Genomic DNA, 21,959 nt, shown 5'->3' on the forward strand with positions numbered 1-21,959 from the left:
TAAGAGAACTACTTACTAATATTAGTAACCACAGGACGTAAGTGGCATGGACAATGGAATGTCACTTATCTAGGCTCTTTGCAGCCCCTGTGCTAGGTGCCCAAATTTCTCTAGGCCTCACATTTTCTGCTAATTAAGTACTAAAAGCAGCTCTTTTTCCAGATTCAGAAACAGCCAGCCAGGTTGGTAAGTTGCTGATGCTACTGAGCAAAGAGCAGAAGAGTACGAGTTGGAATGTCACCAGCCTAATGTTTAGTGTCTTAACCATCAATCCCTACCTTGTTCCTTTGAGACAGGATCCCTCATTGAACCTGGAGTTAGGTTGGGTACGGGCACACCCCCAATGATCCTCCTGTCTCAAGCCCAACAGTGTTGGGCTATATGCACTTGGATGACCACATCCATCCTTTTGCATGGGCACTGACATCTGAACTCAGGGTTTCTGGCTAGCACAACACATGCTCTTACCCCTGAACCATCACTCCAGACCTAAATGTCTTACTTTATCTCCTAAGTGCATAACTGTGTTGTCATCGATGGTTTTCCTCAAAATAAAAATTCTGTCTTTTCCCCTTCAGTTCAGGGATAAACAAAAATTTCTATAAATTAGATGCATCTTGCTAACAAAATGAATAGTATACACCTGGCTATTTTGGAATTTGAGCACTGTTTTTACTCTATTTTACTCTACCGTAAAATAATCTGATTAAAAACTGAAGTATTCTGTTATTTGCTGTGTCATGGATGGAACTAAAGGATATTAGTTCGACAGCCAAACATAAAAAGACAAATACTGCAAGTTCCTTATCATATATAAAAGCTAGAAATTTGATTTCGCAAAAGTAGAATGCAGAATGAAAGTCACATTTCTGCTAGGAAAGGAGGCCAGAGGAGTCAGATGGCAAGATCTAGCCAGACGGAGGAACGGCTTAATCATCATGTGACACAAAATTTCCTCAGGTACTGCATAATGGACTAGGAATGAGTACAAGGGCTCCTAACACAAATAGATGGTCAGCATGAAAGGAAACAGATGCTTACTGCATGGATTATACACTGTACATACTAAATCACATTATATCTCATAAATGTGCAGAGTTATGTCAATTGAAAGTAAAGTCTTTAATATTAAAAAACTTAAGTGTATAATCCTTTTCCTTTAACTAGCTCCTATGATAACATATATTCACAAAGAAAATTTAAAAATGAAAAACTCTCTCTCTCCAATGCTTTTGATTCATGTTTTAAATGGAGCCACACACATTATTTGCTTAGTTCATTTCCACTGTGTTGTTATTGTGTGCACGTTCTCACTCCTGAGGGAGATGAGCTGATTATTTAGATCTTAACAATAGGAGTTCATGTACCACAGTGAGGATTTTTTTCTTAATCTGAGAGGCAGTCACTAACAAGCTTCAGCTGGAAATGCTTAATGTAAAAACAGTGTGAACCTGTTCCTTAGCTAACAAACTGTTCTTTCTGCCAACAAAAGGAAACCAATTTACAACTGTAATTAATTTTTAACAGGCTCATTATTTTTATACTTTTATATGATAGTATATAGGTCAAGTGATTTATGAAATGCCCCACATTTTAACTGTTCTGGAAAAATTATATGATTTAAAACACATTAAATTATTTAAATAAACTTAACATTAAGTGTCCCTGAGTGAGTTCCACACAACTCAGAAAATACTATAATTGGTTTGGTATCAGAGGTTGTGGTGGTTTGTGGCATAAATTAGCTGTTTGGCTTAGACTTTTGCACACACACACACAGGAGGTAGATGGAAGCACTAGGAAGAGATGGGCAAATACTATCAAAGCTGTTTGGTTTGAAACATTCACTGCTGATTTTGTTTGTTTGTTTTACCTCCAAAAGGAGAAGCATACTCAGGTAACCAAAAAATGGTGTGTCTTTTTACACGAAGGAACTAAAAGAAATGCCTTTGTTTCTGGAAATGGTTGGAAACCTTTAGTGGCTGGGAGGATCCTAAGTACCGATAAGGAGAATGGGAAGTCATTAATTTAGGGACATGATGTATGAAAAAGTCTACACATTCAGGACAGCTGGAGAAAAATACACAGTGAATGGCAGCAATCAATCAGTGTTCTGTTAATGGTAGAGTGAACACAAGTATCTGATCCTAGAGAAGGGATCGAACTGATAGCAAATGGGGTAAAGTGTGGACTTACTGGGCAGACCATGAAGCATAAACAGTGACAGAACTCTATGTGCAGCAATACAAAGACAAGAAAAGTCAGTATGACATCAGAAACAGCTTATCATGAAAGGGATAGAGGAGAAACAACGTGGCAAATGTTGGGTTAGATTGAGCAGGGTCTTACAAGAAAGGCTATGCAATGGAGAGCTGGTTCTTCAGATAATGTAACTCATTAAAAAGTGTAAGAAAAAAAAAGGAAAGAGAAAAGAAAACAAAAAGATCAAACTCAGTTGTAAGGTTTGTGCTGGTGTCTTTACAGAGCCTTAAGACAAGGAGCCCAGATAGGAGCTGGTGGAGGACGAAGTTCTGATGAAGCCTATGATGCAGGACAACTGTAACAGTGCTAAAAAGAATAAAGTAGACTTAATATTTAGGGGAAAAAGCATATTGGATATGGTCAATTAAGCAGGATAAAGGAAAAACTCAGAAGCTACTTCACCATTTGCTGAAGTAACATCTAGAAACACTGTTATTAATTTTTTTCCTACCTGTGTGTCACATTAACACACACAGAGACACACTCAAGAGATGGTGAATCAAGAGATTACCAGTTTTGCTTTATAAATGTGCAAATTTGTTTATTTTTATGACCAGTTTTAAAATTTAAGGCCAAAACTCCACAGAAAAGTTTTAGGGAATGTTCTAATTTATCATACCAGTGTAAGATTTATTTGGGATATGCAGATCAATTCAAATTCAGTCATTAATTTGGATGGAGAACTTGAGATACAGGGATATAAGATAAGGGATATAAATACATAGTCCATACACCATCAAAACTTAAGCAGCATTTGACACTACGGAAATATATAAGACAGTTGCAGAGAAGCTCTCTTCCTTATTCTCAACTATCAGAGTTTGTTCACCTACCATTCTAAGAATTCAACTCACTACCAACATGCCAACCTGTCTGAAGTGAAGGAGCAATTAAGTTCTCTAAGTGACTTGGGCCCAAGAACCCTAATTTTCTGTCAAGGGGAAAAAACAGTTTTCCTGCAGTAGCATGTCTATGAATGGGCAACAGCAGGCTGTGAAATGTGCATGTGTGGTAGGTCTATGGATGCCTGGTGTGGCTAATCTCCTCCAAAGAAAGAATTCCAATGAGCTGCATACTAAGTTGTCATGGGAAACTCCTTTAAGCAGCACCAATTCTTCTATCATATATTTACAAGTGCTCTAAATGTAGACACACACATTTCCATAGTGGAGATTATCCCCCTAATTTTCTCCCTAATCTGTACTCATTCAAACTCCCTTTTCTCTTTAAAACAATATAGTTCTAATGTATACATTTGCCTTTATATAGTCACTGTAGCAATAGTGTGGAATCTCTTAAATATGCATTTGCAAGAAAATATCTATACAAACAACATGTTTTCAGCCCAAAATGTACCATGTTAAATAAAGTGTATCTGTGTTGAATACATTCCCCAACTAAATATAAATAATGGATAAACATTTGGCATATTTATCAGAAGCAATACTATGTTTTGAAAAAAAATGGTTATAAAATATTGCCTACAAGAAATAAGACACCAATGTATTATACAAAAGAAGAGAGCATAATTTATGCAATTTCTTATCACTTAGCATTTTACATGTCATCGTTAGCGTTAATCAATGGTTCTAATTTTCTAGGAATCAGTAAAAACACGTCGAGTCAGACTGCCACATCCACAAAGGTAAAGTAGTTATGCTGAAGAAATTTAAAAGAAGAGTAGGAAGAAAAATACAGTTCTTTTACAAATGAGGACAAGAAAAACATTTTATCCTGCACCAGTAGCATAATGGTAATGAACAGTATTAGCATTCCTAATGCCAAGAGTGCAGCTAGTGGAAATCATTGGTCAACTTCACCATTTCCAATCATAAAGCATCCCCAAACTGTTTTTTGTTTTTAACCTTCTGAGACCAGCACCTACTGTAGTGGTGGGATTGGTAATGTACCCACACTAGGGCAAACAGTAGGTTTCAGAACCTCATCCCCTGCACTAGTGGAGTTGTGCATCATGGTAGTGCTCTTAGCTGCTAAAGAAGAGCCAGCCTCTCTCAAACAGCATCCCTGTTGACTATGCATCAGCAAAGTGGACATTAAGTAAGCCTCTCCATTACCCTGTATGGAGTGGAATGCCACACCAATCTGTTGTGGCTCAGGAGAAGGGGAAAAAAAGATACTGTAAGATTAAGAAATGTTAGCATTTAGTTATTTTCTGTGATTTACATAAATTCACTTGAATAGCACTGAGCACTTCAGTGAGGAATGCTGTGACTCAGAATCCTGGCACAAGCCAGGTGAAGCAGAGAAATAACAAAAAGAAAGCCTTATAGCAGTCTAGTACCAACAGAATCAAGTACTGACTGTCTCCACTAGGCACATAAAAGGCTGTGGAAGCGACAGACACATTCATTTCCTCTTTTACTTTCTTCATCCTATATAGTGCTTGAAGGGTAGCTGACACAAATATCTATTAGATGAAATTTTAAACAAAGAAAAATTCCATTACAAGCAAGGAAAAGCATTGACTTTGGAATCTAATTCAATTAAAATAAATTTTATATGCTTTAGGACTGAAAAAGTATTAAACAACTCCCACCTTCATAAAATGGAAATGAAGCAAACACAACGCATGCCCATCTGTACTTGAAGGAAACTGTCAAAACTCTGGTTTTAGTAAAATAACATGCTAGCCCCTCTGAGCAGCAGAGAAGGCACTCTTGCAGTTCTGAGAGTGAGGGACGGAGCCCCTGCTTCAACACTCTGGTGAGGAAAAGCCAACCTCCATCCTACTTTCTGAGCTCCTATTTAGCTCCTAAAACATGTCAGATGAGCAGAAATCTTAAGGTTTTTTAAGATTACTGAACATTTGGGAGAAAAGATTAAGCTTTTAATAAAAAAGCAAATAAATGCAAATAATATATCCTAATACAAAGGATAATGTCAATTAAAAACAGAGAAGGTAGAAATATTTATTTTAAAAAATAAAATTCATATAGTAACTCATGCTCTAAAATGTTTTCATTAATGTTCACACAAGTAAAATAAATGTATAGTTATTAAATTCTGTACAATTCAATATGTATAATCACCAAGAAATTGTACACTACTGAAAATATAACTTGTCAACATGGTATATGAAACTGTTTTATAATAACTATATGTTTCCTTACCTTTCAACAGCTTCTTTCTATTAATTCCTAGCAAATCTTTATAATATGATAATAAAATAACTGTCATGTTAAACAATTACATGGAAAAATGATAATAAATTGTTTTAAATTTATTTTTCAAAAATTATGTAACATGTACAATTCAATGTCTCTACTTACAATTTTTTTTTCCTTTTCACAATCACTTTACAAGTTTGTAGCAATGATTTAAGAAACAAACTAGCCATGTCATCTTTTGGGGAAAGTGGACTAATTTTAAAGTGAGTGAGGTATGTGACAAATGTAAAAAACTGGACATGTACTCCTACTTTAAAAAACAAAGTAGTCAAAATCTTCCAAATAAGTTCGTCATTTTTCTTCAAATAAGGGAAAAGGAAAAAAAATCCACATAAAAATCATAATGTGGTTTTAATATGCTTCTGGAAAAAAGAACTATATTTTATCTTTGAAGATGGTTTTCCAAAGTCCCATCTCACGGAATTAAAAAATGTGAGGGTGATGCCTATGAACTTTACACACACATGCAACCAAGAGAAGGAGAACAGGACAAACTCCAAGGAAAGTCTCAGCATTTACCAAGGAAAGCCTTTTCCTTATTTCACTTACTGAAAACTTTAAAATGGACTCATGATAATGATTAAAAGGTATATAAGGCTAAAAATTAGGTATGACTGATATCTAAAAGTCTGAAACATTTAAAAGCTGAACATTCACACATTTTTAAGATGTTCAATGTGCTGCTACTACTGTCTACTCATGTAGACACCAAAGCATCAGTGAGTGAACTCACAATACCCATGACAATGATTAGTATTGCCATCATGAATTATCCTCAGAATTCAAAAACTTAAGTCTTCTTCAATATGTTATTTTTATAGTTTCAGTATAAAAGTGATCTAAATAAAATAAAATAACAAGTTTTTCTTTGTGATAACTTTAAATGTATATACCATAAATGATCAACTGTTGTATGAACATTTTTATATATAGTGTTAAATCAAGCTACTAAATAGCATCTTACTATAAAATAAATCTTTAAGATAATAAATAGAAAAGTAATATATTATTATCTCACATAGACAAACAACCTAATTTCTTACCAATCATACTTTTCATGAAAGGATATTCACATGCATGAATACACACAGAACATACTTAATTCCTTCAAGTCATTCTGCCTTCATACAAACAAACGAAATGTGAAAAAATTTAAAATCCTGTCTTTTTAAGTATCAGAAACAAAGTTAATTTCTACTGCACCTTAAAGAGACAATGCACAACACTGCCATCTAGTGTTCGTAAACATAAGAACCAGTACAAATGGACTTAGAACACTACTGTGTATAATTTTACATTGGTGGGCAAGTGTATATTTGACAGATAAATAAAAGGAGAAAGAAAAACAGAACAGGGCATTGACAGTCACTGCAGACCAAATGAAAGGAGAATGTGAGACAATCTCTTTTGGGATGTGATTCCCACCTGCCAGATTTTATTCTTTAATATAGCACATTTTTTTCTTCTCTTGGATAACTTATTGACTAAGCAAAAGCAAAGATCAAATCCTTAAGTTTAGGTATATCTATCCCCATGTTTTCTTCCATCTTTTATATCCTAATAGTTGGAATGACCAAGTTACTAAAAGATTTTATAAACAAACATTCATTTGTATGCTTTAAATATTTGAAACATTGTAAACACCAAGTGTTAATGAGAAGAAGTAACAAAAAGGTCAACAACTTTCACTGCCAAGAATAAAACAATTTTATTTCTCGCCAGATAAAGACACACCTTGGGCCAAGCTGTTTCTAACTATGTTAGTTCCAGTAATGTACACACAAAGATAGGTGTGTACTGTTCGGCATAGTCAAAACTCAGAACAGTTAGTAAATCTCTACAACAGAAACCTGTTTGTAACTGTTTTATTTTTCCTTAGAGATTCAAACTTTTGAAGAGTCTATTTCTAAACAAGTAAGATGCCCTAGGAACTAGAGGCACAGTCCAGGACTGTGTGGGAGGCAGGTGGGGGCGGCACTCTGAACAGCAATTCCAGCACTAGTGTTAAAATGATGACCACAGTGACTGCTACTATTATGAAACAGCTACATCCACTGCCAACCAAGCCCTACAAGTGACGAATGTTTAGCTTTTGCTTAGTTCCAGAACTTTGTCCTACTTCCCCCTCTCTACATCTTTAAACTGCATCCATTCCAAATGTTTTTCACTTGCAAATGAAACTGATTTCATTACTTTTCCTTTTTGCACAATGATTATTAAGTAAATTAGAAATACTAAACAACAACAACAAAACAACATGGCTCATTCTTTCCAGGCAAGCTCCATTCTGCACCTTAGCTGCCATGTCTTTCTTACAGCCTGCCCAATGAAGAAGTAATCATTTTCTTCTTAAAGCCTCTTAAAAGCAGTGTCAAGTCTTCGTTTACAACCTTTTAATACTACTTTTATGTAACACCTCCCCCCAACAAATAAGCTGCAAACTCCCAAAAGGAAATTTCTAAAAAAACCCTTAATTATCTCCGTTTGCTTCTACAAAGGGTAATTTGGGGGCATCTAAGAATTATAATCACATACACTGTCACGTTGTTTCTTTTCTGTTTGGAAGTCATCTTTCTCTAACTTCTCTTCAATATAAGCTGAATTTGTTTAAAAACAGTAGCTCCTGATGTCCAGTTACTGTCACAGCAGAAACAAACAGAAACCATGTGTGCTGTATGCAGAAAGTCACTAGCAGTAATGGAAACTGGAAACGTGGTGACACCGGGACTCAGATGGAAACGGGACAACAAAGCAAGGTCCTGTCTCCCCGAAGAATCACGCGGGAAGGAATAATAAATAGCCTTGTGCTTGACGAGATGATGATCAGAACTTCAGACATGGCAAGTTTTAAAATTATAGGGAAAAATCCCTTTGAACACAGATTAAAACTGAATTAAGTTTTTTTAATTAATAGCACCTGATTATTTGTAGAGCATACCTGACTAGAATACCTTTCAACTGCACACTCAATGTACATACTAATTTTCTATAAATGCTGACTTTCTAACAATGATATAGATCCAATTTCAAGACTGCTGAGATTATTATCTATTTTTGGTACCTTAAGGTCTTATTTAATGAATTAAAAGCTATCATCACATTACAAAGTCTGACATCTATTCTGAGATCAAGTTTTTATAGTAATGTAATTATGATGTAAATTTAATTATTTACATATTACCAACCATAAGACAAACTGCTCACTACATGTCTGGCATGACTGTATTCTGAGATGCCAGTTACATCGTTTTTCCTTTAATATTCATAATACATGACAAGTCTTTCTGAATCATTTAAGAAATCTAACATGACTATAGTTATACAATTTTCTTTAAATGTCAATGAAAAAAAAAAAAGACACCATAACTAGTTAAAATAAAAATTCCAAAACAGAAATCCTCATTTTCTACTTCTGGGTTTATGCTGCCACCTAGTGAAATACTAAAAATTTAGTTATTCTGGAAAACAAACCAAATAACAAAAGGGGCCTGAAAAGTATATATATGAGAAATAAAGACATTATAGATCACTTTTATACACACTTAAAAAGTTTTCATTAAATCATATTATAATTAATCAATTTAATCATCAAGACACAATGATTTTTAAAATTCTTTTACTAAAAAAAGAAAAAGAAACAATAAATTGCTTTTGTCATTAGTTATACTTGTAATTTCTGTGATTACCTCCAAAGAGTCTGTGTTTGGAATTTTCAATACAGCTGCCCCTCAGCATTCTCAGGCTTGGCTGAAGGACTCCCATAGATGTCAAAGTTGAGAATGCACAAGCCCCATGTACAAAATAGTATATACTGACAACGAACCTCATCTTTAGTATACTTTAAATTATCTCCCTACTACTTATAAAACATAATTTAATGTAAGTGCAACAGAAGCAGATATTATACTACTTTTTTTGTTGTTGTTTTGTTTTTGAGGCAGGGTTTCTCTGTGCAGTTTTAGTGCCTGTCCTGGATCCCGCTCTATAGACCAGGCTGGCCTCGAACTTACAGAGGCCTGGCTCTGCCTCCCGAGTGCTGGGATTAAAGGCGTGTGCCACCACTGCCTGGCTACACTATATTTTGTATTAAATAATAAGAAAAGGCCTATACATGCTCAGTACAGAAGCAAGTCATTGTTTTCTTTTTCTGATTATAATTGGTTGAATCAATGAATTCCCATGCCATACAAGGGGCCAACTGTACTTACCAAGAACAGTATTCATTGTCCATAAAATATTAGCATTTACTGAGCAAACGCCTATACCCAGATTTCCACCAACCATACTACCTGAAGAACTGACTAGAAATGGTCAGAAAGACCCTGTGATGAAGCCTACCTGAGAAAAGATATTTGCTGTCGGAGCCACTCTGCTGTCCACAATACTATACAATATTGCTAATAATCTGTCCAGTGGAAATGGTTTTGGTCCAAGGAGGTGATTGCTTGTCTGTAAAGAGAACATGAAACTTTTTCTTATACCATAGCATATGTTTTCTACACTATAAATACCCAGTAGTAACATATTTATATTTTTTTCTCTCAAACATACTAACAAATGTAACCTACACACCTTAAAACATTGCCTGATCTCATAATTATCTTTTGCCATGTTTATTCGCATCCATTATACACAATAGTGGGCTTTATTATGACATTTTAATACACAGATAATGCATGTTGATCATATTCACACCCACCCACTACACTGTTGTCACCCTCCCAGGCCTGCAGATCCTCTTCTTCCTATCTAGCCTTCCTTTATATCTGTTAAATGTGTTTGCCCAAAGAGTTTCATTGTTACTACCTACAGGAGCATAGTCAAAGGGTTACTGGGCATAGGCACCTTACCAGTGGCTACAGCACTGAAGAAATGTCTCTCCCTCCTCCAGCAACTATCAGTTGTCTATAAATCCCCATGCAGGGAGTCAAGACCCCCATCAATTCCACGTTGAAGGGCCCTATCTTGTGCAGATAATGCCATATATTTTATAAAATTTTCTCTGTACCAATAAACATGAAAGAACTGAGCTATCTGCAGTCTTGAGCACTGCTATCCTGCTGCTGATTTTGCCAAATGATTTTTCAAGATAATGTATAACCAAAACTAAGACTTCTCTCTCTCTCCCTCCCTCTGTGTGTGTGTGTGTGTGTGTGTGTGTGTGTGTGTGTGTGTGCGCATGCCTGCCTGAATGTGTGCATGTGCACCAGAGAGAGGCATGCAGGTGTCTGAGGTTCATGAGGCATCGGATTCCCTAAAGTGGGGTTACAAACAGTCTTGAGCACCATTTGGGTTCTGAGAGATGAACCCAAGTGATCCGCATGAGCACCAAGTGCTCTTAACTCTGAGTTCTCTCCAGACCCCCAAACCAGGCTCTTAGTTTCTGGACTAGAGTACAGACTACTTAATTCCCACCATTCCTCCTCAGACCAACTCCTTGAAAATACACGTTCAACATTTAGTTGACACAGTTTCAAAAGAATTAAATACAGTGTAACAAAGTTCAACATAGTTTTAAAAAGATTGATGATTAAAAGTACCATCTTAATTTAGGAAAGTAATGAAACTGTCTAATTAGTGAATAAGCTGCCAGCCTAAAATAACTGAAAATTTATAAAAACCTTAAAGACTATAAATGTTCATATTCATTAGGTATAATCACATGTCACTAGCAAATCACAATATTTGAAATTCCATTTTATAAGCAGATAATTTTAAAAGCAGGTTAAGAATTTAAGGACTTCCTCTTAACAGTGGAAAGTAAATTGGGAAGTACATGCATGGGAGTATATTTAATATTTGAAAGAAGAATGGCCGTAAGAAAAAAAAAACCACGTGATCAAAGCACAAAGCATAGCACTCACTTCAGCTATTTACAGCTAAGAGATAGGTTAGAGATTACTTTCATGTTCTTAAATCTTGTGTGATTCTTCTACCAAATACTTCAAACATTTAGAAATGAACAGAGGTTTAATACAATATCCACATAGTCACTACCTAGTTTTATCAAATCCATCAAATGTTATATAATATATGCAGAGAAACAAAAACTGCGTTACTTGTCAGTTACAATCACTGAGCCCTTTCTTCTCATTGTCCCTCTCTGTACCTGGAAAGCATTCCAGTCTGAAATGTGATGCTCTTAGTCTCATGCTGGTCTTCACAATACTAGTGCTTACATATCTACCAGCAGTATACAGCACTATATGACTTTAAATTCCATATAAATTATATTATTTTGGATGCAGCTTTTTACCATATTACCTTTTCCCTTTAAATTGTTTTCTGAGATTTCCCCAAATTTTAAATGCAGCCCAAATGTATTTTTTATCTTTTTCATTTTTATGACAATATCCCTATCACATCTACTTAAGAAAGCCATCACTTCTACAGATATGGTGCAAATGACAATCTTGCACATCTTTCCTTGTACAAGGAGAAAAAAAAGGCACTGCTGGGAGTTTGTCAACAGTGCTTTTTGTTTTGTCGTCTTCTTCTTTCCTCCTCCTCCTCCTCCCTCTCCTCCTCCTCCTCCCTCTCCTCCTCCTCCTCCTTCTCCTCCTCCTCCTCCTCCCCCTCCTCCTCCCCCTCCTCCTTCCCCTCCCCCTCCTCCTCCCCCTCCTCCTCCCCCTCCTCCTCCTCCCCCTCCTCCTCCTCCCCCTCCCCCTCCTCCCCCTCCTCCTCCCCCTCCTCCCCCCCTCCTCCCCCTCCTCCTCCCCCTCCTCCACCTCCACCTCCTCCTCCTCCTCCTCTTCCTCCTCCTCTTCCTCCTCCTCCCCCTCCTCCTCCTCCTCTTCCTCCTCCTCCCCCTCCTCCTCCTCCTCCTCCCCCTCCTCCTCCTCCTCCTCCGGCATACAGGAAGACATACCCATTTTTACAGATAGAGCGAGGCCATTTAACTGAGTTCTGGAATATGGGTAGAAGTGACACCAGGACTTCCAAGAAAGGACTTCCTAAACGACCAGTCTGTCCTCCTGCTCTCACTGTTGTTACCTTCAGAGGCCACTGTGTTCACCTGACATCACAGTTGGATGTAAGAAGCTATCCAACTCATATTCAATTATATTCAAGCAAAATTCTGTTTTATAAGCCACTCAAAAGTTTTGGGATTTTTTTGTTTTGTTCTGCTTTTTTCTGCAGTGCAGTCTAGCCTCAGCCTCCACCAATATACAAATTTGATTAGATATTGTCAACCTACAGAGTAGTCAGGCTGTTCCATACTGATTTATAGTGTCACTTTCACTTAGAATCAAAACTTGTTAGTTTTGTCAATTCAAGAGTGTAAATGTCTCACTGTTGTTATAATCTGCACCTTATTAGTGAAGATAAGAATTATACCATGTTTGTTATTATTCAAGTTTCTTTTTCTATCATTCACTTGTTTTGTCATTTTGTATCTGGTCTGTAAAAACAGCCACACATTCTAATCACTTGCCTATGGGTCAAGAGAGCAGAAAGCACAACTGAAGGCTTCGGTGTAGGCCTAGAATTGGATTCTGGTTCAAACTATAAAATGGTGAGGAAATAACTGAATTTCCTTAAAACCAAAAAGAAGATGGAGCTGAAAAAATTACCCTTGGAATAAAGTATGCAGAGACCACAAAGGAAATGAAGAATGCAAACCATTTTGAAAAGGACAATAATGTCTAATGTATCTACTCAATGTCTCAAGAAGACATATTAGATAAAGGGAGAACTGGCAACATATTACAATGTTCAGAGGCAAAACTAACTCAAGATAAAAAGAAATTTAACCCGAGATACACTATAGCACAACTGTAACAATAACAAAGGAAGCAAACTGATGAGCAGTAGAGAATATAGACATCAAAAATATACAAAAACCAACCAACCAACCAAACAAACAAACAAACGGGAGTAGACCTCTTTCACAGCAGTAAAAGTGAAAGGCAAAAGATAGTAAAATAAAGTTTTACGCCTGTCCACCCCGGAATTCCCATCTGGACCAGAGGTGACTGCTTGGGGTTATAGTCAGATAGGCAACTGCCCCTGGGTCCCACCACTGGGCACAGGCCATCCCGGGGAGGACCTGCCCAACTTGGTCCCAGTTTCCGGCCAATCAGCGGGCCCTGCAGGAAGGCTCCTCTTTTCTAAGACTGCAGGCAGACACTGCAGTCTGTAGACCCTGCAGTCTCTACACCCTGCCCCCACACCCATTTGCCTGAGACCTCTGCCACTTCCTGAGACTCATAGACCAGCCCCCAGCTTGCATCCTGCCCTGGAACTCCCATCTGGACAAGAGGAGCTCCCATCTGGGCAAAATAAGGAGACTTCCCGAGACTCAGTCCAGCCCCCCAGCTCCTATCCGGCCAGCACTCTCATCTGGACCAGCACTCCCATCTGGCCCAGAGCTTCCATCTGGACCAGAGAGAGGCTCCCTAAACCTGTCAACTCTCTCTGGACCAAGTACACTGATAAAACCAAGAACAAACACAAGAGGAGATGGGCAGACGTCAAGGCAGAAGTACATACAACAAAATAAAGAGCAATACAGCATCACCAGAACCTAGCCCTTCTCCAACAGCTACACCTGAACATCATGGAATGGAAGAAGAAGAAAACAACCTTATAAGTAACATCATGAAGAGGCTAGAGCCTTCTATAGAAGAAATCAAAAATAAAGTAGAGGAACAGACAAACAAAAAATGGGAAGAATGCTATAAAAAACTAGAGGAAAGGACAATTAAAGCATAAGAAAACAATAAATCCTTGAATGAAAATCATGAAAAAGCAAGGGAGACAATCCAAGACCTGAAGAGGGAAATAGAAAAAATGAAGAAGACACTAGCAGAAGGAATGTTGGAAATAGAAAATCTGAGTAAACAAACAGGAACTTCAGAGGCAAGGATAACCAATAGAATGCAAGAGATGGAAGAGAGGATCTCTGGTGTTGAAGATACAGTAGAAGAAATAGATTCATCAGTCAAAGAAAACACTAAAACCAACAAAGTCATGACCCAAAATGTCCAAGAAATTTGGGACACCATGAAAAGACCAAACCTACGAATAATAGGGATAGAGGAAGGAGAAGAATACCAACTCAAAGGCACAGAAAATATATTTAACAAGATCATAGAAGAAAACTTTCCCAACTTAAAGAAGGAAATGCCTATAAAGATACTAGAAACCGATAGAACACCAAACAGACTAGACCCCCAAAAACGTCCCTTCGCCACATAATAATTAAACAACTAAACGTACAGAATATTAAGGGCAGCAAAGGAAAAAGACCAAGTGACTTATAAAGGCAAACCCATCAGAATAACACCCGATTTCTCGATGGAGACTTTGAAAGCAAGAAGGACCTGGATGGATATAATGCAGACAATAAGAGACCATGGATGCCAGCCTAGATTAATATACCCAGCAAAACTTTCAATCATCATACATGGAGTGAACAAGACATTCCAAGACAAAACCAGATTTAAGCAATACTTATCCACAAACCCAGCCCTACAGAAAGCACTAGAAGGAAAATTCCAACCTAAGGAAAGCAGATACACCCATGAAAACAATAGATAACACCACAGCAGTAAACCCCAGAGACGAGAAGTACACACACACTACCAACAAAAAATAAAAATAACAACAGGAACGAACAATCACTGGTCATTAATATCCCTTAATATCAATGGACTTAATTCACCTATAAAAAGACACAGACTAACAGATTGGATACAAAAATAGGACCCATCTTTCTGCTGCACACATGAAACACACCTCAAATTCAAAGACAGACACCTCCTAAGAATAAAAGGCTGGGAAAAGACTTTCCAATCAAATGGTCTTAAGAAGCAAGCTGGTGTAGGCATCCTAATATCCAGTAAAATAGACTTCAAACTAAAATCAATCAAATAGATCCATATCTGTCACCATGCACAAAACTTAAGTCCAAGTGGATCAAAGACCTCAACATAAATCCAGTTACTCTGAACCTGACAGAAGAGAAAGTAGGAAGTACTCTTGAATGCATTGGCACCGGAGATCACTTTCTAAATATAACACTAGTAGCACAGACACTGAGAGAAACAATCAATCAATGGGACCTGTTGAAACTGAGAAGCTTTTGTAGAGCAAAGGACATGGTCAACAAGACAAAGCAACAGCCTACAGAATGGGAAAAGGTCTTAACCAACCCTACATCTGACAGAGGGCTGATATCCAGAATATATAAAGAACTCAAGAAATTAGACATCAAAATGCCCAACAGCACAATTAAGAAATGGGCTATAGAACTAAACAGAGAATTCTCCACATAGGAAGTTCAAATGGCTGAAAGACATTTAAGGAATTCCCTAATTATCTGGGAAATGCAAATCAAAATGACTCTGAGATACCACCTTACACCTGTCAGAATGGCTAAGATCAAAAACACAGAAGACAGCTTATGCTGGAGAAGATGTAGAGCAAGGGGAACTCTCCTCCACTGCTGGTGGGAGTGCAAGCTTGGACAGCCACTTTGGAAATCAATATGGCGCTTCCTTAGAAAATTGGGAATCCATCTCCCCCAAGACCCAGCTGTAGCACTCTTGGGCATATACCCAAGGAATGCTCAATCATACCACAAGGGCATTTGCTCAGCTATGTTCGTATCAGCTTTGTTTGTCATAGCCAGAACCTAGAAACAACCTAGATGCCCTTCAACTGAAGAATACATAAAGAAAGTATGGTACATATACACAATGGAGTACTACTCAGCAGAGAAAAACAATGACATCATGAGGTTTGCAGGCAAATGGATGGATCTAGAAAAAATCACCCTGAGTCAGGTAACCCAGACTCAGGACAAACATGGTATGTACTTACTCATAGGAGGATACTAGATGTAAAACAAAGATGACTAGACTGCTACACAACTCCAGGGAAGCTACCTAGAAAACGGGACCCTAGGAAAGACACAGGGATCACCCAATGACAGAGAAATGGATGAGATCTACATGAACAACCTGGATGACAGTGGGAGTAATGAAGGGCAAGAATTGAGGGAAAGAAAGCTTAGGGGAGCAGGAGATCCCAGCTGGATCAAGAACAGAAAGGGAGAATGAGGAATAACAGACCATGATAAATGAAGACCACATGAGAACAGGAATAGGCAGAGCGCTGGATAGGTCCCCAGAAATCAACAATGATATATCCTCTGTAGACTGCTGGCAATGGTCGAGAGAAAGCCTGATCTGACCGAGTTTGGTGATCAGATGACTAAACACCCTAACAGTCGTCTTGGAACTCTCATCCAATAACTGATGGAAGTGGATGCAGAGATCCTTAGCCAGGCCCCAGGTGGAGCTCCAGGTGTCCAATTGTCGAGAAAGAGGAGGGACTGCAAGAGTGTGAATTGTTGAATCCAAGATTGAAAAAAGCACAGGGACAAATAGCCAATCGAATGGAAGCACATGAATTATGAACCAACGGCTGAGGAGCCCCCAGCTAGATCAGGCCCTCTGGATAAGTGAGACAAATGAATAGCTTGAACTGTTTGGGAGGCACCCAGGCTGTGGGACTGGGACCTGTCCTTAGTGCATGAGCTGGCTGTTTGGAACCTTGGGCTTACACAGGGACACTTTGCTCAGTCTGGAAGAAGGGGACAGGACCTGCCTCTACTGAATCCACCAGGTTTAAATTAATCCCCCGGGGTGTCTTGGTCCTGGAGGACATGGGAATGGAGGAGAGGGGCTGGGGGGAAGGTGGGGGTGTGGGCGGGAGGGGAGAGGACAGGGGAACCCATGGCTGATGTATAAAATTAAAACACATAATAATAATTAAAAAAAAACACACAAAAAAAATAAAGTCCTGAAAACACACCAGTAATTGAGAAGTGTACACTGACCTGCTTTTAAGATTGAGTGAAAAACAACACTGAGCATTAACAGTGTAGACTTCAGTTCAAAGTTCTCCACTTCTAGTCTAGAGTCAGCAGCAATCTGGGTACACCACATAGCTGGAGCTGTCTACCTTCTAAATGCTGTAGGCACTGATTTTTAACCTGGACTCACTAACCTACTGTTAAAAAGTACTTGATGGTATAACAACTGAGCTTTTCTAGATTCTTCAGACAAAATTAGCACGGTTTTGACTGTGATTCTAACATCCTTCCATTTGCTTATTGGCCTGAATATCCATCTACTCTGCGAAATCTCATAAATGTTCCACTTGTGATCACTTTCTTCACACTGGAAAGACAGGGTCTCACTCTGCAGCCCTGGTTGACCTGGACTCTCTGTAGACCAGGATGGCCTTGAACTCACAAGTATCTCCTGCCTCTGCCTCCTGAATTTGAGTGCTGGGATTAAATACATCAAAAGGTACACAAACATAAATAAATTCACCTAAAAACCATTCTTTGTTGAATTCTTGCCATTTACTAGAGACAAGCTAATTTTTGTATAACTATGAAGTATACTTGTTTATATAAATAACCAAATCTTTCGATGCAAGATGTAGAGCAGCTTCAGTGTTCTATCAAGTTGATCAATATTTTGATTTTATATACATTGGTGCTGAGAACATCACTTTGCAAACACACATCAGACAAAATGGCAGAAGTATGCTTATGGTACTTTTACAAATTGCTAGAAATTCTGTCCCAAACCCAATCTAAACTTCATTTAACACAAACAAGAAGGTCAAATAGTAGTTCTGAAATATCAAGTATTCTAAAATGAAACAATGCAAAGATAAACTAAATTGATACTAATAGGCTGAGAAATGATGGTAGAGAAATATTAAAGATTTGTAATTTCCTGTAATTGAGCTATTATATTTTTTAAGAGCAGGAAACTTTATATGTGTAGTAAAAATACTGCGATTCACAACAAACAACTGTCTCAAATCTGAACATATGTGCTTCACATAACATGATGGCATGACCCCTCAAATCATTGCATGTTTAATTTTAAATTAATTTTTGACTGTTTCATGTTTAGAGATCTTTTACTATTGACATATGAGGTCAAGACCCATAGTTTAAAGAGATTTTACAAGCACTTCCAAGTTTCAAATTGTAGAAATCTCTTTCCTGCTTAAGTGTTTATGGGTTTCCCATTTTTATTTCATCAATGGAATTTTTGTAGGTATTTAAGAGGGGAAAAGAAAAAGGTAACCGAGTTTATCCACTATGTTTAAATAATACAGGGAGAACTTTTTCATAAAGTAAGTTATTAAAAACTCCATCAACTCAATCTTATCTCTAGCACCTACTTCTTTCAGTTTGCTTTTGGACTACTGAACAAAATACCGTTACATGAAATGGTAACATTATCAACAGAAAAAGTTCTCATATGCAAATGTAATTACACATTCATCCATTTCCTTAATTATCCTAAATTTGAAAATTAAGGGAATTTAAAATATAAATACCTTCTCATGTTTCTTTAGAAAGTTGGTTTTCTTGATTTTCCCATGATGCTACAATTAAGGAAAATAATTTTTCAGATTAAGAAGCTTCAACTAGAAAAGACATTTTGTTGAAAAGATAGCATACATTATGCTAATTATATATATTTATATATATATGATTTTCAAAAGTTTTATTTTACTTATTATTCTATTACTTATTATTTTACTTCTGGTATGTTTTAGGGTGGGCTTAGACTGGATGCAGGATTACTTTTGCATATAACCAAAGGTTATAAAACACAATAGACAATAGTGATAATTCTTAAAAGAATTTGTTACATTGATCTCAGTACTACATATTCACTACTATAAAAACAGAATTTTCAAAGATAAACAAAAGTACATTCATCACTTAAAGAAGGATGGTAATTCATATACTACACACTGGCTGAAAACATTTGTGCACTCAAGACTCAATAGTCGGGATGGGAGTTGTCCTTGTGCCCCACCCCCCCCCCCCCTCGCAGGACTAGTAACAGTCGACAAAGCAAAACAACAACAACAAAGCCTAATTACTAAGTATTTTCAGTCCAGAGAATTAAGCAGGGTTATGTAAGGGCTGGAGTTCAGATGCCCAGAACTTACATAAATGACAGATGGGTGTGGCAGCCTACCTCTAATTCTAGCCTTGGAAAGAGACAGGGATGCCCAGAAGAAGCCAGCTAGCCACACTAACTAGATTGGTGAGCTTAGGCTTGATGAAGAGACCCAAGATTATTTCCAACATCAAATTCTACATGCATGTGCACACATATGCATGCTCACCTTGCCCACACATGTGCATACAAACATGAAGATACTCATACACACATGAAAATGGAAAATAAATAAAATGTTGTGAGGGAGTGGAAAAGTTTTAGACTAACAGTTTATTCCTGATTTCCTGTCTTCCATAAAGCACTGCTTTCTACCAAAGTTCAGACTGTGTGTAGAGCCGTTAATGAATAGGTCTAAGCGATCTCATAGTCTAACCTGTGTCCCACAGAAGTTTATAGAGAAACTTCAAAGCAGTCATTCCTTAGTATCCACGGAGGCCTGAAGAGCATTCAGACGATACCAAACCAAATACCAAAATATTCAAGTTCCTCATGAAAAAATAAGTATACTAGTTGTATAATATACTCTGCTCTTTGAATCATCTTTAGATTACCTAATATAATTTAAATGTTCTAAAAATAGTTTATATATTATTTATGGAGTAATGATCAGAAAAAATTTCTTTACATGTTCAGTATATATGCAATATTTTTGAACCTCATGAAGACCAACTGTACTCCTGGGATTTTCATAAAAAAAGAAGTGTATTACTATTACCTTAAGGAAGAACCTCCTGTCTGTTCTCGCTGGGTTATAAGAGGCAAGGTATGCAGCCATAAGAATAAACTTAGAGTAATATGGCAGCTCCACGTGGGTGTATGCCGAGAGACCTATAGAACAAAACATCCATGACGTTACTCATCAGGCTGCCAAGAGGTATTACGTATACTCTCCAACTTACCTTCTGGCTGCCATAGCTCTGTCACTGCTGACCCTACTGCTATACTGCTGAACATTATTAATGGCATACTTTGCTTATTTGATCAGCTCTTCCCAATTTAAAGTGTAAGCCCTATTATTTCTTCCCTTAAAGATTATTTTCTCCATAACACTCTCCCTGAAGGCATTATACGAACACAATATAGGAAACTTTCCCTGCACTCTAAGATCCCATGCATGTACTATTATGTCATATGTTAAAAGCTACTTAGATCAAATAATAACCCTACTGACAGACACTTTACACTGAAGAAGCCATATCTAGTATACTGTTCTTCTGTACCTACAATTCTATGCACATAAGAAAGTGTGTCACACACTGGGAGAACTTACATGAGTATTACTTAAAAATCTTCATAGTAATTTAAAGCTAGCTAGTCCTCTCGTTTTTTGTTTTTTGTTTTTTTTTAAATGAAGAGACAGCCCAGTTTGAAGCCCCACAGGAGGAGCACTGATAAATTATAGCAGCTATAACTCTAGTCATTCACCTTTCTCTCCTACAATACACTACTAGAAGCCACTTGTAAATCAGCTGAAGCCCTCAGAAACCAAGAGGCAAAACACCCTCAATACCATTATATCATACCATTTCCTAAATAGAAATCTTTAAATTTTTGAAAAGAAAAAAATATTTTAGACATTTTTAAAAGTAAAATCTGTTCAGTTTGATAAAAATGCAAAATACCTTCTTTAAAAAAAAAAAGCACTTTGAAAGTATAACCACTAAAGAGTATCCCTAAACTGAGCTAATATAAAGTTGGATTTTTATTTCATAAAATTCGTGTACTATTATATATTCTAAGTAAAAGTTGTATCATATAATTGGATTATTTAGGTGAAAACTCTAAAAGAAATATTAATTGATTTTTCACATGGTAGAATCCAATCATGACAGAATCTAAGAAAACAACAAAAAAAATGGTATTCAGTTGAAGGAAAATCATTAATGAAAATATCTTGCTTGAAAAGTAAACTCTTTACAAGCTCCATTTGTTAAATGAAAACTCTTTAACATTAACCACCATGTTTGTAATAATTTAAACAGTGTCCCTGGTAATTCTCTGTATTTTCTTTGATACCTTTTAGCTGTCCTGGGTCTGTGTCATCTTTCTGTAACTTTTCCCACTGGGAACTAAAATAAAATAGAAGAGCAAAAATAGATTGAAAATATAAGAAATCAATATCCTGTAATAAAAAGAGCCCTACAGAACATATCATTTTCATTTATTAAGTTAGAAAATAGAAGAATAATATATACATACAGAATACATGTTTGTACCTATGTACAAAATTATTTGATATATATTAACAGTGTAACAAAATACACAAATGTTAATTTTTTAATTATCATTTTTACTCTGATCACAATAAATAAATACCATCAGTCACTCAGTAAAGCTCCCAACAGTTCCAATCACTGTACTGGATACAACTGTACATTAATTCTAATCTGTGGAATAAGCAACTGAAGTGTGTATGACCAGATCGGAACACTGGGACCCAAAGATTAGTCCTTCAAGAGCACACAGTCAGACTAATGAATCCATATTTTTCAAG

The 21,959-nt window shown here is 37.0% G+C and overlaps 1 protein-coding gene across 1 annotated transcript in view; it reads right to left on the reverse strand.

Moving 5' to 3' along the window:
* Orc5 (origin recognition complex subunit 5) overlaps window positions 1-21,959 on the reverse strand; it is a 62,089-nt gene that overhangs the window by 14,091 nt on the left and 26,039 nt on the right. The window contains exons 9-12 of the mRNA XM_036182582.1: window positions 21,482-21,534; window positions 20,181-20,293; window positions 18,828-18,875; window positions 9,789-9,899 (exon numbers count right to left, since the gene is read on the reverse strand). Coding sequence (XP_036038475.1) covers window positions 9,789-9,899; window positions 18,828-18,875; window positions 20,181-20,293; window positions 21,482-21,534 — 325 coding nt within the window. The remainder of the gene's footprint in view (window positions 1-9,788; window positions 9,900-18,827; window positions 18,876-20,180; window positions 20,294-21,481; window positions 21,535-21,959) is intronic.

This window comes from Onychomys torridus, chromosome 3 (assembly GCF_903995425.1).
Source record: "Onychomys torridus chromosome 3, mOncTor1.1, whole genome shotgun sequence".
In the NCBI taxonomy this organism is placed as follows: Eukaryota; Metazoa; Chordata; class Mammalia; order Rodentia; family Cricetidae; genus Onychomys; species Onychomys torridus.